General features: G+C 45.0%; 1 protein-coding gene across 3 annotated transcripts in view; it reads left to right on the forward strand.

The window, feature by feature from the left end:
- Positions 1–21756, forward strand: part of SIN3A (SIN3 transcription regulator family member A) — a 61704-nt gene extending 39948 nt beyond the window's left edge. For all 3 annotated transcript variants that reach the window (XM_024557125.3, XM_053929191.1, XM_024557123.3), the window contains exons 14-21: positions 201–384; positions 1554–2127; positions 4589–4758; positions 8208–8381; positions 12440–12532; positions 13705–13799; positions 17445–17652; positions 20477–21756. In XM_024557125.3, the coding sequence (XP_024412893.1) occupies positions 201–384; positions 1554–2127; positions 4589–4758; positions 8208–8381; positions 12440–12532; positions 13705–13799; positions 17445–17652; positions 20477–20707 (1729 nt within the window). In that variant the 3' untranslated portion in view covers positions 20708–21756. The remainder of the gene's footprint in view (positions 1–200; positions 385–1553; positions 2128–4588; positions 4759–8207; positions 8382–12439; positions 12533–13704; positions 13800–17444; positions 17653–20476) is intronic.
- Positions 21757–22457: the final 701 nt, after the last annotated feature.

Genomic DNA, 22457 nt, shown 5'->3' on the forward strand with positions numbered 1-22457 from the left:
TTTATTAAGCCACCAATAATTTTGACAGGCATGTTATACCTTTTCACTTTTGAAATAAATAAGTGTAACATACTTCTCACTCCTTTATTTCACTGGTAAGGAAACAGAGTCTTCTATGGCTAGTACAGCAAAGCCAGGATTCCAGTCCAAAGTCTGACTCCCCACCTTGTTGTTTCCACCCCGCCTCCACACCCTACTAGGTTGAAGATGAAAGAGGAAGAATGGCGAGAAGCTCAGAGGGGCTTTAACAAAGTTTGGAGAGAGCAAAATGAGAAATACTACTTGAAGTCTCTGGACCACCAGGGCATCAACTTTAAACAGAACGACACCAAGGTTCTGAGGTCTAAGAGCTTACTCAACGAGATCGAGAGTATCTACGATGAGGTGAGCGGAGGTCTCCACCCCTGAGAGGTCTCCGATCTTCATGTTGCATACCGCTCTGACTCCTGGAAATGGTCGTTCTAATATGAGAGCCAGACCCTCTTGAGACTTGTTGATTCTTGCTTTGTAATTGTCATAGGCTTCTATTCCTGATTCTACCATTTTAATTCCAAACCTCACCTGTTTATCCTGTCTGGGGTGTGGCTCAGTTGGTTGGGTGTCATCCCATAAACCACAGGGTTGCTGGTTTGATTCCTCGTCCAGGCACAAGACTGGGTCGTGAGCCAGGTCCCCGGTTGCATGTGTTGAGAGGCAACTGATGGGAGTTCCCATCCCTCTCTTTCTCCCTCTCTTCCCTTCTGAATTAAATAAATAAAATTTTAAAAAGTAAAACAAACCTCACCTCTGTACCTAAGCTGTCTTACTGGCTTCCCAGTTTGCCCTCCTGGTTTCAGTTGACAGTACCACTCTCTCTCCATTCACTTCCCTCAAGCAGTACATCGTATTCATCAGTCTGTCTCGGCTTCCCGCCACTTAAACCCCTCTCGCTGATCCCCAAACGCTTTCCATTCCTTGGTTATTCAGCATGCTTACAAGGGTTGTATGTAGTACAGGAGCTAGGCTACAGAGATGAGTCAGAAAGTAGTCCTGCTGCTTTGATCTCATAATCTTAAGTGATGGATAGAAATATAAATGCACTGTGGTTGAGAATTCCTAGAAGTGATATGATCTCGAATGTTACAAAACTTTTTATTGTGAAAATGTCAAATACACACAAAAGGGGGGCATGGTAAAATGAGCTCTCACATAAACTTAGTCATCCCTATTTTGCCAATGCTGTTACATCTAACACCTTCATTCGCACTCCCAGCAGTACTTGAAGGTGAGTCCTAGACCTCGTGTTGTATCCTCCGTAAATACTAATTGAGAATTTTAGAAAATGGTCCAAATTCTATCCTATTGTTCCCTGTAAGTCTTCAAAATCTAAAAGGTACCAATATTTTGTTCTCAAACCACATATTCCACATTACTTTATTGTTTCTGGAAGTTTTGGATTGGAAAATACTAGCCACTATGGTTAATAATTGAATGTACTGATGGTGTTGTCTTGTAGGTCTGTTTGTTGTTGCCATGGATATGGCACTTACTACTTTGTGTCTCTCTCCTGGTAGAGGCAAGAGCAGGCTACGGAAGAAAATGCTGGTGTTCCTGCCGGCCCACACCTTTCACTGGCCTATGAAGACAAGCAGATCCTAGAGGATGCTGCTGCCCTGATTATCCACCATGTGAAGAGGCAGGCAGGCATTCAGAAGGAGGACAAGTACAAAATCAAGCAGATCATGTATCACTTCATTCCAGATCTGCTCTTTGCTCAGAGGGGTGATCTCTCAGATGTAGAAGAAGAGGAAGAAGAAGAGATGGATGTAGATGAAGCCACAGGGGCGGCTAAGAAGCACAACGGTGTTGGGGGCAGTCCCCCTAAGTCCAAGCTACTGTTTAGTAACACAACAGCGCAGAAGCTAAGAGGGATGGATGAAGTATACAACCTCTTCTATGTTAATAACAACTGGTACATCTTTATGCGACTGCACCAGATTCTCTGCTTGAGGCTTCTGCGGATTTGCTCCCAAGCAGAAAGGCAGATTGAAGAAGAAAACCGAGAAAGGGAGTGGGAGCGGGAAGTGCTGGGCATAAAACGAGACAAGAGTGACAGCCCTGCCATCCAGCTCCGTCTCAAAGAACCTAGTGAGTGCCAGAACTGCTGGTTTACAGAAGATTTGTTCCCAGAGGATGCGGGGTTGGTGAATTTGGGACGGGACCTAGTTAGACTTGGGACTGTTTCCTTTTAACGTGGAGCATAGGCAGGCCTCGGAGGGGAGTTCAAGTCCTCATTCTGTAGCTTACTGGTTGTGTGACCTCACTTAAACTCTCTGAACCTGTTTCCCTGAAAAATGGAGGTGCTGCTTGCTACTTTGTGGGGCTGTTGGGAGAATTGGAGAAAATGTACAAACCACCCTGGGTAGTGCTTGGATTGTGGGTACTCAGTGGCTAGTACTGTGGACACCAGGGAAGGGGGTGCCAGTTGTCATCAGTTTCCCAAGTACCAGATCTCCAGGTTACTGCAAAGTGTTTTAAAGGACAGAGGTCGGAAATGACACAGTTGGTTCCACGCCGTGACAGAACTGCATTCCTAATTGTTCACACCTGAGACAGGCGTGGGGTTCCTAATGTTCTTAGGCAGGACTTCTCTGTAACCAGAGGTGGGGTTCCTGGCACATTCTGATAACTAGAGACGGGACTGGAAAGGAGATTAGAGCTCAAGAGACCGTGTGAGACCACTGAACAGGCAGAAAAGGAATGAAGATAGAGAACTCAGGAAAAGGAAGATAAATAAGGGTCAAGGAAGCAGTCGTGTGCGTTGAGCAATTCTGTGCCACCTACTTCTAGATAACCACTCAGTTCATAAATTAGATACCTGAGCTGTGAGCCAAAAACTTTTTCACGAAGTCTTCTTTCTGTGCTCTTAAGGAAATAGCCAATTTCTGGAGCAAATTACCTTTTAAAAAAAAAAAACGTAATGATGTAAGAAGCCCATGAGAGGCCCTAGCCTTCAATCTGTTGAAGAGCTAATGACCCTGGGAATTAATTCTAAAAATCTTTATCTGTATTAATCCTAGTGTGAGAGGTACCAGTTTTGGACCTCAATGTGATGATTCCATCTGCTTGAGTAGAAGTAAGAGAAAATGGCCTGACCCTGGCTTGACTTACCAGCAGACTTAACCTTGGTTTGAGGCTTACGTAGATTGGTCTTGAGTAACAGTGCCAGTCTTACCAATCAGAGCTGGTTGCACTCAGCATTATTCTGACAGAACAGTATTCTTTTTTAAAGATTTTATGTATCATTTTCAGAGAGGGGGAAAGGGAGGGAGAAACATCAATATGCAAAAGAAACATTGATCGGTTGCCCTTTGCACCACCTGGCCCTTAACTCAGGCACGTGCCCTGACTGGGAATCGAACCAGCAACCTTCCGGCTCACAGGCCGGCACCCAGTCCGGCACCAGGCAGGGCAGGCATGGCGCCAGGACAGCTCGTACTGTGCTGTGTCTCTGAACAAGGTGACACTCACGAGACTCAGGCCACTTGCTGGTTCTGAATGACAACTGTCCTGCTTCGTCTGTCTCGGACAGGTCTGTCACACCGCAGGCACACAGAGCTGGACTCAGCTTTTGCTCTTGTAGCCTTTTGCCCCTGTCCAGACTTTATGAACTGGTAACAAGTGTCAGTAACAAGATGTCCCGCCATTTCAGTGTGCTTCTTACTGAAGTGCAACACGGGCTGAAAAGCACACAAATCTGAACCACGACTCGGTGAGTTTTCACAAAGTGGACGCACCTGTGTAACCAGTACCTGGATCGAGAAAAACACAACCGGTGGCCCCCGTGCCACTGTCAGATCTCCATGCTTTTGAGTCTCACATGAATAAATGGGTCTCATTTTAGTAAACTGTAGGCAGAGTCCTCGCTCCGTTCTGTGCGCTGCGCTAGTTGCCGGCGTCTTTGTAGCAACTCAGGAGACCCCAGCTGGTGGCAGAAGTGATTCGTGTGCAGCCAGCGTCACTTTGAGCAGTTTCTGAGGGACAGCGTTGGGAATCTGTTTTTAAACAGAAGGGCTTTGACAAATGCAGACGACTTCATTATCCATAGAGGATTTAATTTGTTCCCCTCTTCTCTGTTCCTGAGGTTTCCCAGTGCTAAAGTGTTACTCTCTCTGCCTTTCCTCATCTGCGCCTCTGTTTTCCTGGAAGTAGCTTTGTGAGCAAGTGATTCATGTGAAGATGCTCTTTGCAGGCGGGGGAAGCAGGTTTCCCTCAGCAGGGGAGCCAACAACTTTTTGAAGGAACCTCTTTCCCTGGGGTATTTCGCTCTTTGTCACGCAGAGCCCAGCCTGCCTGTCAGCAAGTGTGTCTCTGGCACGGTCACAGTGGGAGAAGCTGCTGGTGGTGGTGCAGAGTCACTGTCCTCTGACAGCCAGCGCTGCTGATTGCAGCCTCCTGTCATACTGGGTCTTGCAGACCGAGGGGCACGTTCCACGTATCTCGGGTTTGTTCTTTCAGTGCTCCTTAGGCCCCTGTGGGGCCTGCCCTGCCTGCTCTCCTGATCTTTTCCTGGCAGGGTAAGGCCTCACCTGTCCTGTCTCTCCCACAGTGGATGTCGATGTAGAGGATTATTACCCAGCTTTCCTCGATATGGTGCGGAGCCTGCTGGATGGCAACATCGACTCATCACAGTATGAAGATTCATTGCGAGAGATGTTCACCATTCACGCCTACATTGCCTTCACCATGGACAAGCTCATCCAGAGCATCGTTAGACAGGTGAGGGACGTGTCCTTACCTAAAGATGGGCCAGGCACAGAGAAGGGTTTATAATGATGCTTATGTATGCCTGCTTCTGTAGAGGGTAGAAGCGGTGAATGTGCTGTGGGATGTCTCCTGTTAACACAGTGGCAGCATTGCAGCACGTGCTCGATCCCCGTGCTTCGCCCAGCGTCCCTCACGGTTGGGTGAGACTGCCTCAGGCCTGATGTTGGACTCCTTTCGTGCCAGCTGCCTGGTGAGCCCGCATTGGTCCTGAGCCCGCTCTACGCCCTGGCCCAGTTCTACCCTCGTCTGCCAGGGGTGAACTCTCAGCTGTAGCCTTTTCTCATCCATGGGTATTGGTAATTCTACATACTTCCTCATTGAATATTTGCAGTCCTTTTCATAGGAAAGGTTTCGTGTATCATCTTTTACCATATACTGTCCACCTCGCTATATGAGGTTCCCTCTGAGTTAGGTTTGTGGTTGGTTTTGTGGTTTGTTCCTGTGGCACCCTTCGAGTTTGTAAATGTTTGTTGTCCTAGACAGAACTGTTAATTTCATAGGAAATAGCATGCAGTGGTCAGGTTCCCATTTCTTTTCCTTGAGTTCTGAACACCCGAAGGGGGTCTGTAGTTGGTGTACTATTTTCTTTAAAATGAAAACTTGTAAAAAGAAAATTCTAATTCTAGAGTCCACACTGCCACTACAGAAAGAAAAGTTTGTTGATCAAGTGTTTTCTTGGGGTAATGGAACTCTTTGTAGAGTACCCCTGCTTTTCCCTTGAACTTGAAATTGTGCATGGCTCTGCATCCCTCTCAGAGCATATTCTCAGTCAGGGAAGAACGTGTCACATACCTGACCTTTGACATCTTCGCAAAAGTTGTCAGGCAGACAGCTTTTTTCCTGAGAATTGAAGAAATTATTAGGCCTTTCCTTAAGGGGTCTGTGTGGTGACTGGCAGAAATCACTGTATGGATCCAATTAGCTGGGGTCATACTTTTTGAGAGACCGATCCCTGTTGACATCCCCTAAAAGTTGCCCTGCTGCCCTGCTTACGTTTCTGCTTGTAGGCTTGCTGCTGCTGTCTCTAGGAGCGATGTCTTCACACTGCCAGCAGGACAACTTTATAAGTTTAGTAAAACTTTTTATAAGCTGAGGTTGGTTTTTTGAAACAGTGGATATAATTTGCCCATTTACTAGAAGCACCTGGTTATGATTTTGAGTCAGTAAGACATAACATTGAGTCTTATTTTATGGAAACAGGTTTCCTCCAGAAACCCAAATTCAGTGTTTTTAAAACGTATGTTCATGGTTCCCATCCTAACCGTCGTTTGGAAAGAGGTCCTGGGGTTGCATCTCTTCTCTCACCACCTCAGCTCGCGTGGTGCCCTCCCAGGGCTCACTGCCGGCTGCGGGCAGGACATCTGTTTCAAGATGAGCCTGTGCACTTACCTTACCATTTCCAGGCTCACTAAAGAGGGGTCTGTTTTTAGGAGTTCAATAAGTAGTCTTACAGACATCTAGTACAGAACTCGATGTAAACCCAGACCACAAAGGGATTGGGCTGGGACATTCTTCCCTTCGCCTGCATGCCTTCTTTCTGGATGTCTGCTTCATTCTTGTGCTCCTCTGCAGATGAACATTGGATCTGCCCCTGACCCAGGCTTTGGCTTTCCCTGGCAGTGCCTCTGACCCAAACATTACCTCATATTTCTGTCCAGATGCTCCTCTGTCTACGAAGCACACTCATTGTGTCATTTCAGATTAGCAGGGATGCAGCTCTGGCCTGGCTTGGGGTGGAGTTGCCTAGTTCTTTCCTGGATCACAGTGCTGCCCTGTTCAAAGACTTTAGAAGGGGCCAGGTATCCAAGAAGAGAGGATGGGTGGGGAGACCTGGGCTACGTCAGTAAGAAGGGAGAGAGCACAAGTATCTGCGTGGCCAAGACCATGCTTTGGATATACTTTCTGTGTACTGCTTTTGTTCTCTCTAAAGCACTGTCTTAAACTTTGTTAGCAAATTGTCATAAGCACTTTCTTAAAGATTTTATGTATTTATTTTTTGAGAGAGAGAGAAACATCCGTGTGTGGTTGCCTCTTGCACACCTCTAACTGGGGACCAGGCCCACAACCCAGGCCTGTGCCCTGACTGGGAATCAAACCAGCTATCCTATGGTTTGCAAGCCGGCACTCAATCCACTGAGCCACACCAGCCAGGGCTTAATAAGCATTATTTTAATGGTCCATTGGAATCCGTTGTCTGGCCTAATTATAATGTATCTTTAATCCTCTCCAGTTGCTGCTTTTTCTACCACCATCAAATCACTCACCCTCTGATCTTGCACTCTGTCCATGTATCTACAAATACGCATACTTGTCATTTAAGACTTTTAAGTATCAAAAATAAGTTGTTGTAGTTATTAGCACTTCAAAAAGAATATATCTTCCTAAAATAGAATGGCTTAGTGGTGATGAGAATTTTAAAATAAAATAGATAAATTGATACTGTAGTTAACTTTTTTCTTTCTGCTGTATCTGTTTTGTTTTACACATTCTTTGGAATTTTAATGGGTAGTTTCAGTTAAGGGAATTTTTATTTCACAATAGAAATACCCTCATGATTCATGGAAATGGAAACAAAGATTCAACGTTGTAGTCATCAGATAATTCAATAAGACAGTTGCAGAAGTTATCAGTAGTCAGTCATGATTGACCTGTTCTGAAGATGAATTGACTAACATTATATACAATTTAAGTACTATACTATCTATGAGACGTAGCAAACAGATGGTGTGTTTGGAAGAATATTGGCCCTAGGAGTCAGGAAGCTTGAATATTAGTCCTAACCCTGCTCCTTCAGCTGAGCATCCCTGCAGTTAATTCAGCACCAGTCCCTTAAATACCTAATGAGTTTTGGACTTTGCACTAGGGCTGCGGGTACGAGGGCCCCGATTTCGTGGTTCTCTAGGGTCCCTCTCCTCCCCTTGGTACACAGTGGCTTTCCTTACCTAACATGCACATTCGTCTCGTGTAGCAGGGCGCCCTCTGCAGGCTCTTCCCCAGATGGTTACATTGATCCTATGAGAATGTGTGTGAAAGCCAATTAGGAATGGTAAAGAAGTGCTGGAAAAATAGAAAGCCACGGGGATTTTCTTTCATACAGAAATTTTGTTAAGTTCCTTAGAACTTTAAATAAGCAGCACGTTAATAACCATTGCCTTTGATTTTGCTTTTAAATAGATATGAAAGTTTTACTTATGGACCAGGGATATGGTTGAAGATTTTGGCTTAGTTATTCTCCAAAAAAATTAAAAGCATACTGGTTTTGTGTGACTTATTTTTAAAAATTACCAATTCCAACAAACCTTTTTGAGCTGAGTGACTGGAACTGTCAAAGTAAGTTTGAGTGTGTGGCAGGGAGGAGTATTTTCTTGGTTCATTGTCGACTTGCCTTTGCTTGATTCCAGCTGCAGCACATCGTGAGCGACGAGATCTGTGTGCAGGTGACTGACCTTTACCTGGCAGAGAACAGCAATGGAGCCACTGGAGGCCAGCTGAACACACAGACTTCGAGGGGCCTCTTGGAGTCAGCGTATCAGCGGAAGGCCGAGCAGCTCATGTCAGACGAGAACTGCTTCAAGGTGAGAGTCACTCGTGTAGTTGAGGCCTGTGCTGGCAGCAGTGCAAGACGCTGGGACCGTCTCCACCAGCAGTCAGGTACAGCCCAGGGCCCTTTGACCCAGGGATTCCACTGAAGGAAATTCAAAACCATGGAAAAGGGGAAGTCAGGTCTTCAAAGACAGTCTCTTTCTTGCCTTAAAAAAATTTGTTTTATATGTTTTTTTGTAATTTTGTATTCTGCTTTTTTTTGTTTAACATTTTTTCATATGATAGTGGTTTGTAAGTATATTGTTTTAAAATGTTTAAAAATACAGTCCTTGATCATTGTGGAAAAGATAAGAAATGCAGAGAAAAGAAAAATTGTCTCTGGTTCTTCCCAGAAATAATCACTGGTGACATTTCTGGATTTTTCTATGCTTATGTGTATTTTGAAAGAGATTATATTGGGCAGAGTGTTCTGTAAGTTACTTCGCTCAGTTAGCGACACCTCGTGCCTGTCTTGTTTGACAGCTGGGTGGTTCCCAGTTTTCCACCATTGAAATGGCTAGTTTGAAAAGCACATCGCTGGAAACAGCCTAAGTGCCCCACTCACTGTGGGAGTGGTTAATGGCAGCCCACTGTGTGAATAGTGGATGACGTGTTTTGCAGCCCTTAAAAGTTAATTATAAATTACAAAAATACTGAAGCAAATAAAAGAATGCAGAAGCATGTGTACTACTGTTGTAGCGATGTAATAAACGTGCACAGTTGAGCAAGGCTGTTTGCACCCTCACAAGAAGGGCAGGGCCAGGCGGCCCAGAGCAAGGTCTGGGACTGGCCGGGCAGAGAGCGCGGTAAGTGACCGTTTGACTTCATTGCGTCTGCTCCGTGCGCTTCAGTGATCTGACCCCAGATTTTTCACTCCGTTGTGTGCTGCTGCTTTCCGCTGTTTTCATTTCTGAATCATTGCCTGTAATGTTTGCTTAATTTAGAATCAAAGAACAGGAAACAAGTTTCTTAGTGCAGTCCTCAGGTCTGATTTTCTAGTACCTGAGGGCTTTCCACCACAGAAGAGATTTCCTAAGCTTTTCAGCGTTTTAAATCTATAAATGTTTGTTATGATCTTACTGTGTGTGAATTTCAATGGTGAAACAGAATTAGCATCCTCAACCCCAAGCGAGTTAACAGGGTATTTAAATTGTGGCCAGGGGCGGAGTGGACAGACTCACCCTGTAGATGAGAGCCGTGGTCAGGGCGATAGAGGGCACAGCAGGAGCAGAGGCTTTGTAGCCAGGGAGGTTGTGTCACCACAGAGACCCTCCTCTTTAAAATGTGTACATGGGGAAAACAGTTAACTATATAAATGCTGAGCACAGGCGGCCCTTCAAAAGCCCCGCCGCCACCGCCTCCCTCCAGCCTCCTCGCTCCTTATTTTTCCTGTGTACATTCTACACTGATTTTTTAAATCAGGCATCTTTAGCTGTGTGTCCAGAGACCCTTTTCTGTGCAGTGACACACACGCGTGTACACGTAGAAGTAAATACTAGACTGTGCCTAGTTTCCATCCTGCCCTTTTCACGGAATGTGTCAGAATTGCTCTGTTTTGGTTTATACAGAGCCACTTGTTTTTCAATTGCTGTATCATAATTAGTAGTATGAATGTACCGCATTTTTTTTTTAAGTCATTCTCTTATGGGCATTTATTTCCACTTTTTGCTGTCTCAAATACTACTACATTGAACAGCATTTTCTTGTACTGGGTTGGCCAAAAAGTTCATTTAGTTTTTTTTATACACTGGCTCTGAGTAGTGCTTAGTTGTCTTTAACTTCATTCGAAACAATTTTGTTAGATTGTATTGTGACAACTGTCATATCGACGTGCATTTTTTAAAAACCTTATCAAAATTGGTGAATTTTTGTGTGGCCATTTTAATGTTGAAAATGGAAGAAGATGTAGCCTTTTCAGTGGATTTGCCCTGTGTAGTGCCCCTCTGTGCATAGTGCACACCCACAGTGTAGTAGCGCCGTGTAGAGTGTGCACCCTTATTTTCCCCCAAGCATTTGGGCAAAAGGCATGCGTCGTACATGACAAAGTACAGTACATCAGTGGTGACCTTTCAGCTCTCAGGCCCACACTCAGTCAGTCCCCTGAGCCACGGCAGCCAGGGTGGGGTATGGTTCTTCCTATGTACTTCCTAAAATGCAGTTAATTTCTCTGAAATTGACTGGTCTCTTCCTGTACCCTTCAGTGCCCAGTTGAGGGCCACTTCAGTGAAGCGACACCTTTCTCAACGCACTGAGGAGGAGTTGTTTACTCTTATGTCATAGCGTTCATGTCTCTAAATAGTACCTTTGTGGTTACTTAGTTATAGTTAATGTAAATCTAGCAGTTTATGTTTGTTCCCTTTACTAAATTGATCCCCAAACAAGAAACCGTGTTCTGTTGTGCGTGTGCCCCTGCCTGGTAAGTAGCAGACACACACGTCTGCGTGGTGAGTAGATGCAGGACAGGAAGGCTCTTGGTGGAGGGGGCCTGTAGACAGGGGTCCGAGTGGTGGTCGGGGATCTTTAGAGCCCCGCTAAGTCAATGGTTTGGCTTTTCTTGTGGTTGGTGAGCAGTGAGGCATTACTAAGGACTAAATATCCGACTGGGTATGAGTTTTCAGAAAGATCGATTTGGTAGTACTGAGTAAGGAGGAATCGGAGGCGTGTTTACTGCTGGAAGCAGTTACCAAGTTTGGGTGGTGGGTGTGGGCAGTCTCAGAACGAAGCTCGTCCAGATGTGGAGACTGACTACAGAGGAGAGGGAGCTAGGTGAGCACATGGTGAAGGGCCCAGCAAGACAGGCCGCAGGTGGAGGTGACCACTGGGGTGAGAGTGCGCTTGTTTTTAAGCACGTAGAGTGTGGGCTGGCTGCTCGGTGTCACTTGGAAGCAGCAGTGCTGACCTAGAGACTCTCGGTCATCCTAGGGGGAGTGCGGGGGTTAGCAAACCCCTTGGGGGGGGGTGTTTGGTTTTGGTTTTGGTTTCGGTTTTTAGTCTATTTTGGAAGGAACTATATTTGTTTTTCGTATATATATTAGGAATTTTTAAAGCTTCTGCAGAACACCACCAGGAACTGTAACCGGCTTCTGGTCCTGTTTGCTTATTGACCACATATGTTTGAGAAACCAAAATTCTCTGACTTTTAGTTTCTTTCTTTTATAAACCAAGGAGGTTGAAATAAATGATTCTGAAGTTTCCCTTGAAGCACTGAGATGCTACTGTGTGAAGTGGATTGTGACCTTGTCTGCAACAAGCCCTCAGGATAAGGGCATTGAGAACCCTAGTATTCTGAAAGGGGAGGTCCATGTGCCACCATCATTTAATAGTTCTTTTGTGCAAAACATGACTGTTTTGCCTCTTATTAGTGTATTGCTTTTAAATATAAGAGTTTGAAGAACTTCCAGTGTGACTGATACCATTATAGCAGATTACTTCTTAATATGTCAGTATTTTGCCCTGGCTGCTGTGGCTCGGTGGATTGAGTGCCGGCCTGCAAACCAAAGGGTCGTAGGTTCGATTCCAGCACATGCCTGGGTAGCTGGCCAGGTCTCCAGTAGGGGGCGTGTGAGAGGCAACCACACATTGATGTTTCTCTCCCTTTCTCTTCCCTTTCCCCTCTCTAAAAATAAGTAAAATCTTAAAGTGTGTGTGTGTGTGTATTTTGTGTTCCTTAGTCAGGTAATCTTTAAACACTGTAGACTTGTTTAAACCTTTGTATTAAGTCCTAGAAGTGGGATTATCAAGTGAAATGGCTTTGACATTTTATGGTTCTGGCTTTAAAGCACTCTTACTGACACGGATTATTCTAGCTAATTCAAGAAGTACGAAACCTAAAATGGTACTTTTCGCACTAACATTTCATTTTGCTGGTAGCAAGATTAAACTTCTGCCTTTTTAATTACCTGCCTCCTAAGCTTTTGAGTTTCCTCCTCATCTGTCCCATTGGAGCAGAGTGGTATGACTTTATTACCTCCCAGTCCCTGACAAACTAGGCTATAGCTTTGCAGATGCTGTGTTGTTTATACTCAGTTACACTCAGGTTTCTTATTTGCAGCTTATGTTCATTCAGAGCCAAGGCCAGGTTCAGCTGACCATTGAGCTTTTGGACACAGAAGAGGAGAACTCGGATGACCCTGTAGAAGCGGAGGTATGACGAGTGTACTGTAGAAACTGTGCTGCGGGAAGCTGCCCTATCCTGAGAGGCTGCCCTTGACTGTTTTCCAGAAGGCCGAGATAGCCGTCGGCCTGTCTAGGGTTAGAGCCTGATGCTTCAAACATGGAACATAGCTGCCAGGTGGTAGGTGTGTGGGGTTGGTGTCAGTCTCAGCTAGCTCTCAGTGATACAGTTGCCTCTGAGGCAGCCTCACTGGTTGGCAGCCTCCCTGTTCTTCTCCAGAAGTGTAAGAAACAGCAAATGAAGCGCCGTCTGCCTGGCGGCAGCGTGTTTCCCTATGCCACGTGTCACTTGTTGTTGGACAAGATGAAACCGGGAGCTCTCTACCCGCCAGAGCAGACAGAGGAGCTGGTCATCATAACAGGGCCTCTCTGTCAGTGTTGATGAGACACAAGCCACACATACGGTGTTGTGCTGTCAATGGAGGGGAGACTGTTTTCTGCGGGTACAGGCTCGTGGTTACCAAATCACTAAATTTCTTTAAAGAGATTCCAGAAATCCAGATTTTAATGTAAAAGATAGTGATTTTCAAACATTTGCCACTAATATATATTTTTTTTAATAAAAATGCTCTGGAAAAAATTTTCTAAATGCTCTGTGAGGAAATAAAACTTGTCAGGGCGCCATCTTCTACCCATTTATGACTTCTAGTAATTTTAAAGTATCTCAGAGAAACTTTGGGTTTTGCCATCTAACACAGCAATATTCAACTGGCGTGCTACAAGATTTTTTAAAACATCCAATACCTGACTATTTAGTCAGGGGCACCGACCTCTTTTCCCTTGGACTGTCAAATACAAAAACAATAGCCCACACACTGATAGCCATTTTGTGTGAATGAATCAAAATTATACCTATTTTTTCTGTCAGATCAGCAAAAACATACATTTTTTTGGTGTGCCACAAAATTTTAGTAAATGGTTTGTGTGTTCCATGAGGTGGGAAAAGTTGAAAATTGCTGATCTCACAGAATTTTTAAGCTGTTTCAATACCAAGTAACAAGCATTTTATTATAGGAAGAGATTTTTTTTTTTAATCTGGACATTTTAGGGGTCTCAGGCATTTTCGTCATAGAATTTGCTGATGGGGACGGAATTCAGGTTTTGTGCTCTTCCCCCACCCCTGTTTTGTGTTTGTGACCCCAGCGCTGGTCAGACTACGTGGAGCGATACATGAACTCTGATACCACCTCTCCCGAGCTGCGTGAGCATCTGGCGCGGAAACCAGTGTTTCTCCCGAGGTGAGTGAGCCAAGTCATGTGTGGGCAGGACACTTGTGCACGGTTGGGCAGTGGAGAGTTACATGACTGTCAGGTTCTTGGGGTGGGGGGGAATATTTTTATTTTCTTTTTGATTATTGGAGGGGGGGAGAAACATCAATTGGTTGCCTTCCATACACACCTGGGGGGCAGAACCAGAATCAAACCCACAACCTTTAGGTTCAAGCAACAGTGCCCAGCCGACCAAGCCACACTGGCCAGATCAGATTCTTCTTTTTCACTTGCTGTACTCATTGTTCTGTCTGCTGAGAGTACTAATCAAGGATGGCGTGGCTGATCCACCAGAAGTTTACCTGGAGCTCATACCATAGCATCGGGGAAGTGAGAGTTTTAGAGAATCAGCAACAACTCCCTTCCCTGATGTCGGATAGGAATGTGTAAAAGGGCACAAAGCTAAATCAGCAAAGGGAAAAGGCACCTGTGACAAAGTCAGAATAAGCCAAGCGAAAGCTTCCCAGAGACCTCTTCCTTTGGAGCTACACAAGATGCTCTGAATTCCTCCAGCAAAGAATTGTGAAAATCTGTTTGAAATGCCGTCTGCCAAGGAAGCTTATTAGGTTCTCTCTCAGTGCCATAGTTTTTTATTAGATGCTAGTTGCATAGGTACCCTCTGCCTAGCATGTACCAAAATTCCAGATTTCCAGAAAGAACGCACATTTTTAGCATAAACCATGTATTATGTGCAAACAGTTTATATGTAGTGAAACCACTCTGACCATTTAGGGAATAGTGGAAACTCTTCCAAAATCCAAGATCCCAAGGGATAACCTTCTAAGCAGGCCTCTCAAAGGACAGATTAAGCCTGCTATATTAACTCTCTTCTCAGAATCTTTTCAACCCATCCCCACCGCCACAGGTGGGCAGACTAGTGCTGATCCTCTATCTGAAGTTGAAGAAGAGTTTCAGAAGTAGAAAGTAGGTTTTGCTGTAGGGAGTGGCTTTCTTTCTTCCCAAAAGTTTGGAATTGAAATCTCATGCTTTGCATTTTCAGAAAGTTGCTATCCGGAATTATAGACTTAGTCCTAACGAGAACACGGATGGGTGAGCAAATGGCTCTGCCTGTTTTCTTTCCCCGATTGCTTGCGTAGATGCTCTGGGCCACGCCCCTCTCTCAACAAAACACTTGTCTCCACGCTTGTGTCCCAGGAACCACTGTGTTGGCAGAGTTTTTAAAAGATTTATAGTCTGTGTTGTAGATGGTGCAGGGAAGGGAGGCACTTTCATATTCATGGAGAACGAGATAAATTGATACATTCATTTTGGGGTCAGGGCTGTTCCTGTATGGGACCTTTACCCTAGAACATTGGTGTCTGATAATTTGCCTTGTAGCAAAGGTTCTCAGTCTTTCTGGCCTTGAGACCCCCTCCAGCCTTAGATATTGAGGACTTCCAAAAGCTTTCGTTTATATGCATTACATCTAGGAACGTTTACCACAGACATTAAAGTTGAGAAATGTTTAAAAGTTTTATGAATTCATTTTTGAAATGGTGAAACTAAATCCATTATCTTAGTATAAATAATTTTGTAATGGAAAGCTATTCCAAAACGAAAATTAGTGAAAAGAGTGGCATGGCACTACATTTTTGTAAGTCTGTTTCATGTCTGCCATAATGCAAGGACAGCTGAATTCTTGTACCTGCTTCTGTATTCAGTCTGCTTCACTGTGTTGTTTGGTTGAAATACGTGAAGAAAATCTGGTCTCACTCAAATATGTAGTTAGAAAAAATTAGTTTCATAACCTCTCAGATAATTGGATACTCCGGGATGTGACGGCAGAGCCCTTCACGTGGTAGTTCTGTGAAGCTTGGCTGCCGCAGCAGTGAACGCCAGTGATCTCCTCGTGCGGTTACGTCAGACCATGGGCTTACCTTGTCATTTGAGCCTTTTTCATCCGTGCTTTTATAACTTCATGCAGTTGGTTATTTGGAAATGAATAATTCACTAAGTTATGCAGACCTGCCAAATGTTTGCATATTTTCATTTTATAATACCCCAAAATCTCTTGTATTAATACTGCTGTTGACCTCATCAAACACATCTTTAAATAATGGGAAGCTGTCAGCTCATGTTGGCAAGTACCAGTTTACCCAGATTCATAGTTTTACTTGAAAGCTTAGATCTTACCGTGGGCAACAAATATGTTTTCCTTGAAGTGCCAGGCTCCCTTGCTCATTTTGGAGAAAATGTGGACCAGGCATCCTAGGTTGACTAGTTAGTTGTTTTTCAGGTAAAATTGGTGATTCATTTGCAACTCGGGTGCTTTTCTTCGAGGGTTCCATAGTCTCTCCGCACATGGCGGTGCTTCCCGTGTCGTTCCCATGCCACCATGCAGCATATTAAAACGATGTGGATTGAGGGGCTGGAATTTTATTTAGCAGTGTCATTTCTTCGTCAAAGACACTTTTTTTTAATCCTCACTCAAGAACATGTTTCCATTGATTTTTTAGAGAGAGAGGAAGGTGGGGGAGACCAGTGTGAGAGAGGGATGTTGATCGGTTGCCTCCTGTGCTCACTCCAGTCAGGGACCAGGCCTGCAGGCCAGGCCTTGCCCAGGAGGGGCACCAGCAGCCCCGCTGCGCACAGAACAGCGCTCAGACCAGCTGAGCGGCACGGCCGGGGCGTCCTGAGCGTTCTTCGTGAAGCCGTCTTTCCTTTCAGTTGCCCGTGTGTGGCCAGAGAAGAATGCAAACATTTCTAAGGATGGTTTGGTGCCACCACCAGCACTTTTATTCGTTACTTTTGCAGTACAAGTACAAATACTAATGCACTAAGAAGAGGGCAGGAGGCAAATAGTGTTTTAGCAGTATTATGGAAGTAGTATCAGTCTTACAGAGCTCCTGAACAGGGTTTTGGGACTGCCAAGAGCCTTTGGACCAAAGAACTTGCTGTCCCACAGAATGCTCACTGAAGCAGTGCTTTTATGAGAAAGTACTGGAAACAATACAATTGCCTAGTTCACCACCTTCTCTACTTACTGTTGGAGAGACTCAAGCTCTAAATACCTCCCAAGACATCCCTTGGTGCTTATCTCCTTTCCTGTGTGTGTAAGTGACACTGGTTATGTACCATCTTCGCAAGAATTGAAAAAAAAATAGGCGTTCAAATAATTTTCTGTGCTCTGTGGTTTGGCTGAGGAACCCCTGACTGATTCCTAGCAAGGAACGGTTATTGAGGCACATTCCTCTGCAGCCATTAAAGAGAATGAGACAAATCTCTGTGTACTAAAATTTTAAAATCTTCATGAGAGGCAGTGAAAGGTTGGGAATAATGGAATAATATTATAGTGTGATGCAATTTTTGTCTTGAACAAATTCCAAAAGCAGAACCATAGTAAGTGATTTACATGTGTTATTTCTGGGCGACCAAGAAGGTTTCAAAACCACTGACAGTCTACCTTTGCCAAGACAAGTGGATCTTGAATTAGGGGTAGGAGGAGAAGATAGCTGCTTTTTATTCTGTTTATTGCTACTGTTGAAATGGTTTTCGGTATGTATGTAATTAAAATTATGATGAGTGCTGTGAAGGCATCTAATAGGAAAACTCTTGGAGGAGTCGTGGGAATCTGTCTGGACCAGCTCTCATCCTTCAGAGCTTTCTGCTTTGTAGGAACCTGCGGCGGATCCGGAAGTGTCAGCGTGGTCGAGAACAGCAGGAAAAGGAAGGGAAGGAAGGAAACAGCAAGAAGAGCATGGAGAGTGTGGACAGCCTGGATAAGCTGGAGTGCAGGTTCAAGCTGAACTCCTACAAGATGGTCTACGTGATCAAGTCTGAAGACTACATGTACCGGAGGACCGCCTTGCTCCGCGCTCACCAGGTGAGCACCCCCCCTTCCCCCCACTGGCCAGGGCCAGCTCGCCCCAGAGGCTTTCCGCTTCTCTCTGTTCCTTTGTGAGAACCTTTCCCTGGATTTGAGAATTGTTTGGTAAGCTGCTGTATTAGGTGGTAAGGGTGCTCTAACAGACTACCACACAAGCTGTTTGACTTGAACAATAGAAATTTATTGTCTCAGAGTTCTGAAGGCCACAAGTCCAAGTTCAAAGTGTTGTCACAGTGGGTTCGAACCTCCCGAGTGCTGCCGGGGAGAATTTTTGCTTGCCTCCTCGAGGCTCTGGTAGCTGGTTGGCACCCTTTGGTGTTCCTTGGCTTGCAGATCTCTGCCTTCTTCTTCACACGGCACTCTCCTTGTGTGTGTGTCTGCGGTCACACTGCACTGTGGGTTCACCCTACTAACAGGATGTAACCTTGTCTCAGCCAGTTATATCTGTATTTCCAGATAAGGTCACATTCTGAGGTGCTGGGGGTAGGACTTGAACGTTTGAGTTTGGAGGTGGGCATAAAGCAGCTCATGACAGCTGGTGGCACTTTCCAGTGCAGCTGCCCCCAGCATTTACTTCCAAGTGGTGTTCCTTGTGTAAAGCCTGCCTGTCCTCATGTTCTTCCTCCCTGTGAAAGCTTCGTGGCGCCTGTGTGTACCAGGTACTGAGCCAGGCCCTGGGCCACAACCGGAAGTAGGGCATATAAGGCAGTGTGGTACACACCACCGAGAAAAGAGACGAGGAGAAGTGAGGGAGGGTGACTGGTGTACAGGTCCAGCTTTTGTTCAGGGGAACTTCTCTGAGGAAGTGATGCGTGAGGCCTGAACAGTGACATGGCGGGTCCAGCCTGGCGCATAGTTGGGGGTCGATACTTTCTAGGCAGAGGAAACAACTACAAGGCGGGGAGGGAGAGGAATGTGTGGAAAAGTAAAACCGTCAGTGTGGCTGGAGACAAAAGGAAAGTGGGATGCGTGGAGTGGAAGGGCAGGCAGAGGCCGCATTGCTTAGTCCCCTAGGCCGTGGTTTGGGTTTTGTTTGCGGTACGTTGCGACATTGCTGACAAAGATGGCTGAGACTGTCTGAGAATGGGCCTGAGTGTGGCACAGAGCTGGGAGGTTAGAGGCCATTCAAAAGGCTGCTCTTGTCCAGATGAGATGTGATGGTGACCTGGGCTGGCAGAAAGGCTGCAGTGGAATTGTGAGAATTAGACAGACTGAGGTACAACTTGGAGATATAGTTGTCAGGTAATGGTCAGATTCCCTTTGGAGGTAAGAGAAAGGAGAACACCAAGGATGATGCCCGGCAGTTTTTGTCATTTGTTTTTTTTCTTTCTTTTGCTTGAATAAATGGGAAGTTTAGGGATACATCTGTTAATAGGAAGAGGTTACCACGTTTGAGGGGCAAATGAAGCACTCCATTTTGAACTGGTTAAATTTGAAGGGACAATAAAACGTTTAAGCAGGAGAAGCTGGGCAGACGATGTACTGTGCTTCTCTCATGGAGCTGTGTGTTGTGTGTGTGTCTCTGATTCAGATTATTGGGGTAGCTGGGCATTCCCTACTTCATCCTTTTCCCCTACTCTGCCTTGCACGTGAGCACCAGTAAACATTTGCAGGATGAATAGGTAGGAACGTGAACCTCCACGGAAGATCTGCGGTGCCTGGCACGCTGGTGGGCAGGGTGGAGGTAATACTGTGAGGGAGAGTGGGATTTAAGCTACTCTGTTACTTAAGCTGTCGGGTTACTTAGAAGTGGATTGTCGTGCTGCTGATAGAAATGACTGACAGCTGTAACTCCTCTCGCTTGGGGGTATGTTAGAATCAGCCGTGTTGCTGATTTTAAAACATAGGTTGATGGAAACAGGAAATCTGTATGTTCATCAGGTTCCCCGGGCGATACTAGTGACTGCTAAAGTTGAGAAGCGCTGAGCTCGTCCTGCCCGACCCTGGGTTGGCGTTTCTTTGGGGCTCAGTGGTTCCAACTCCTTGCATGCTCTATGTTCTTACCCTCTGCGAAGTCTCTTCTTTAAACATAGATCCCTATTGCTTTTCCCCCCACTAACCAGTGGTGGACACTTGAGCCCACATCTTTCCTTTGCTGCTTTAGGAGAAAGTTGGGCTTTGTTTTGGGTGGGCCAAAAAGTCAGTTTAATTTTTTTCATAAAATAAAAGACACATTTTTCCCAGTAACTATTGATTTGGGTATTTGGGGTATGTCGGCTGTCTCCTGCTACTGGCTTCTAGTGGGCAGAGGCCAGGGTGCTGCCACACACCTTCCAGTGCACCAGACAGCCCACGGCACAGACTGACCTGGCCAGAATGTCAGCGGGACCAGGAAACTTTGCAAACCCCTTGCGACATCTTCGCAGTTAGTCACAGCACCTTCTCCATACGCCGCACAAGTCTTTTTTTTTTTTTTTTTTTTTTTCATTTGTTGCATTTTTACTTTTCTTGAAATAATAAAGCATAATATGCTGAAAGGGTTATTATGTATCTTATTCCATCTTCAATTTTAAAATGGTTGCACAAAAATTCACCAGTTTTGATAAAGTTTCTTTTTTTAATGCACACTGATAGGACAGCTGTCACAATACAATCTAACAAAATTGTTTCAATGAAGTTAAAGACAACTGAGCACTACCAGAGCCATCCATCATATGAAAAAAACTGAGCAACCTTTCTGGCCAAACCAGTATTGGAAGGGGTGTTTATTGTTTGTCTGTCCGTCTGTTTTGGCCCTGGTTCACAGGTTTGTCTTTTCTGTCCATCTGTTTTGGCCCTAGTTCACGAGTTTGTTTGTTTGTTTTGCTTGTCTGTTTTGCAGTCCCATGAGCGAGTGAGCAAGAGGCTACATCAGAGGTTCCAGGCCTGGGTAGATAAATGGACCAAGGAGCATGTGCCCCGTGAAATGGCAGCAGAGACCAGCAAGTGGCTCATGGGTGAGGGGCTGGAGGGCCTGGTGCCCTGTACCACCACCTGTGACACAGAGACCTTGCACTTTGTGAGCATTAACAAGTACCGCGTCAAATACGGCGCAGTGTTCAAAACCCCGTAACTGCAGCCAGAGCAGATAACTCGAGGGAGGTGTGTGTGGGGTGGGGGTGGGGTCACATGCCCTCACACACTGAAGAAACAAGGAAGATGCCTTTCAAGCCTCACTGGGCCTCTCTGGGACATGGCCACCCAATCTGTGCGTGCAGCCTGGCACCAAGTGGGCTACATGTAATAAACATGGGTACCTTACAAAGTCGACCAGAGCTGGAACTTTCCCCGAGGGAGTTGGGTGTTGTCCTGCCCTGGAGGGGGAGATCCACGCAAGCACAGACACGCAGCTTGCTTGCACACACCAGCAGAGCTGAGACTGGAGTCTCCTGGGGCCTGACCGTCGGTGACGGAACCAGGTGCTGCTTACATCCTGGCTGGATGGGCACACACGGACAGATGGACTGGGGAAGGGCGCGACGCCCAGATGGGTCGTAACTCTCGTGGTCACTGCTCCTCTTCTCTCCCCCCACAAGGGGAACAAAACTGGATTTGATTTTTTTTTTTTCCTGGTCACTCGAGCACATCTAGAGCATCCATTAGGTTTTATCCTGGACCTGCAGTTTGGCTTTGGGATTGGTCATCTTGTGGATTTGGTTCCTGACAGATCCCTTGCTGCCTTCCTTTTACTCTCTCTGGTTATCAGCCTCAACAAGTTCAAATTAGTCCTTTTTAGCTCCCGTGGAACTGTTTTGTACCTGCTTCTTTACAAGTCTGCCCTAGTGCCATCCACCAGCTTTACTCTTTCTCTCACACACACAATTTTAACTTGATTTTTCTTTTTTTTTTGTAAATAATGTACATACTGTCAATTTTTTATTAAAAGAAATATGCTTTGATGTGCTAGCATAACTGTTCTAGCTTCTTGTGTACCATAGTTCTACGTGGCTTCAGATTTAGTACCTATGAACAGGTGTGCAAGACATTTACTACACTTTTTACCAAAGGGAGTTACTGTTGTAGTACTTTTGTGTAAAACTTGTCTTCCCCTTGCCCCAACCTTTTTTTTTTTTTCTTTTTCTTTTTCTTTTTTTTTGGTAAATAAATAAAGCTTGGTTCTTAAGGAATAAACTTGCAACCCAAGTCCCTTGTCCTCACCAGAGAACTATTACAAAGCAGGGATTTGGGCTCAATTCTTTATCAACGGTACCGACAGGCTTTTGCTTTAGTTAGTAGTCGGTTGCACTTAAGTCAAAATAGTCCAAATTTTTGAAGCAGAATACTTAATTCTTTCAGTACGTTTTTTCCTCTTAACTATTTGGAAATATGTGATATTTGGGTAAGTTGTCTAGCTATATAGTTTCTATTCCTCTCTATATTTTTTCTTGCCCTTATTGGAAATGGGAGTGAACAACTTAAATATCAAACGAGTACTTGAAAGAAGTGTGTATAAGGTGTGTGGGGAAATCATTGGGGTTGGGAGGGAGAAGATTTGATACACTTCATTACTAATTGCAAATGGGATATATATATATACACATATATATATTTTTTAAATTAACATAAATTTAAACTGGCAGACATTTAAAGATGAGTGATTAGGATTTTTTTATGTGGTCCGCCTGGATTAATGGTGGATTTTCCTCCAGCAATCAGTGAAAGCCCTCCAGAAATCGGGGAAAGTATTCAGTGTTTTGTGTGGTTTTGTTTACTACTTATCCACCCCCACCCCCACAAAAAAAACCCCACAAATTTTTGGTTTCTGGACTTTCAAAATACATGGTAGACTTCTGACTTTTTCGTTTGTGTGTGTGGAAGGAGGG

The sequence above is a fragment of the Desmodus rotundus genome, chromosome 7 (assembly GCF_022682495.2).
Source record: "Desmodus rotundus isolate HL8 chromosome 7, HLdesRot8A.1, whole genome shotgun sequence".
NCBI classification, from domain to species: Eukaryota; Metazoa; Chordata; class Mammalia; order Chiroptera; family Phyllostomidae; genus Desmodus; species Desmodus rotundus.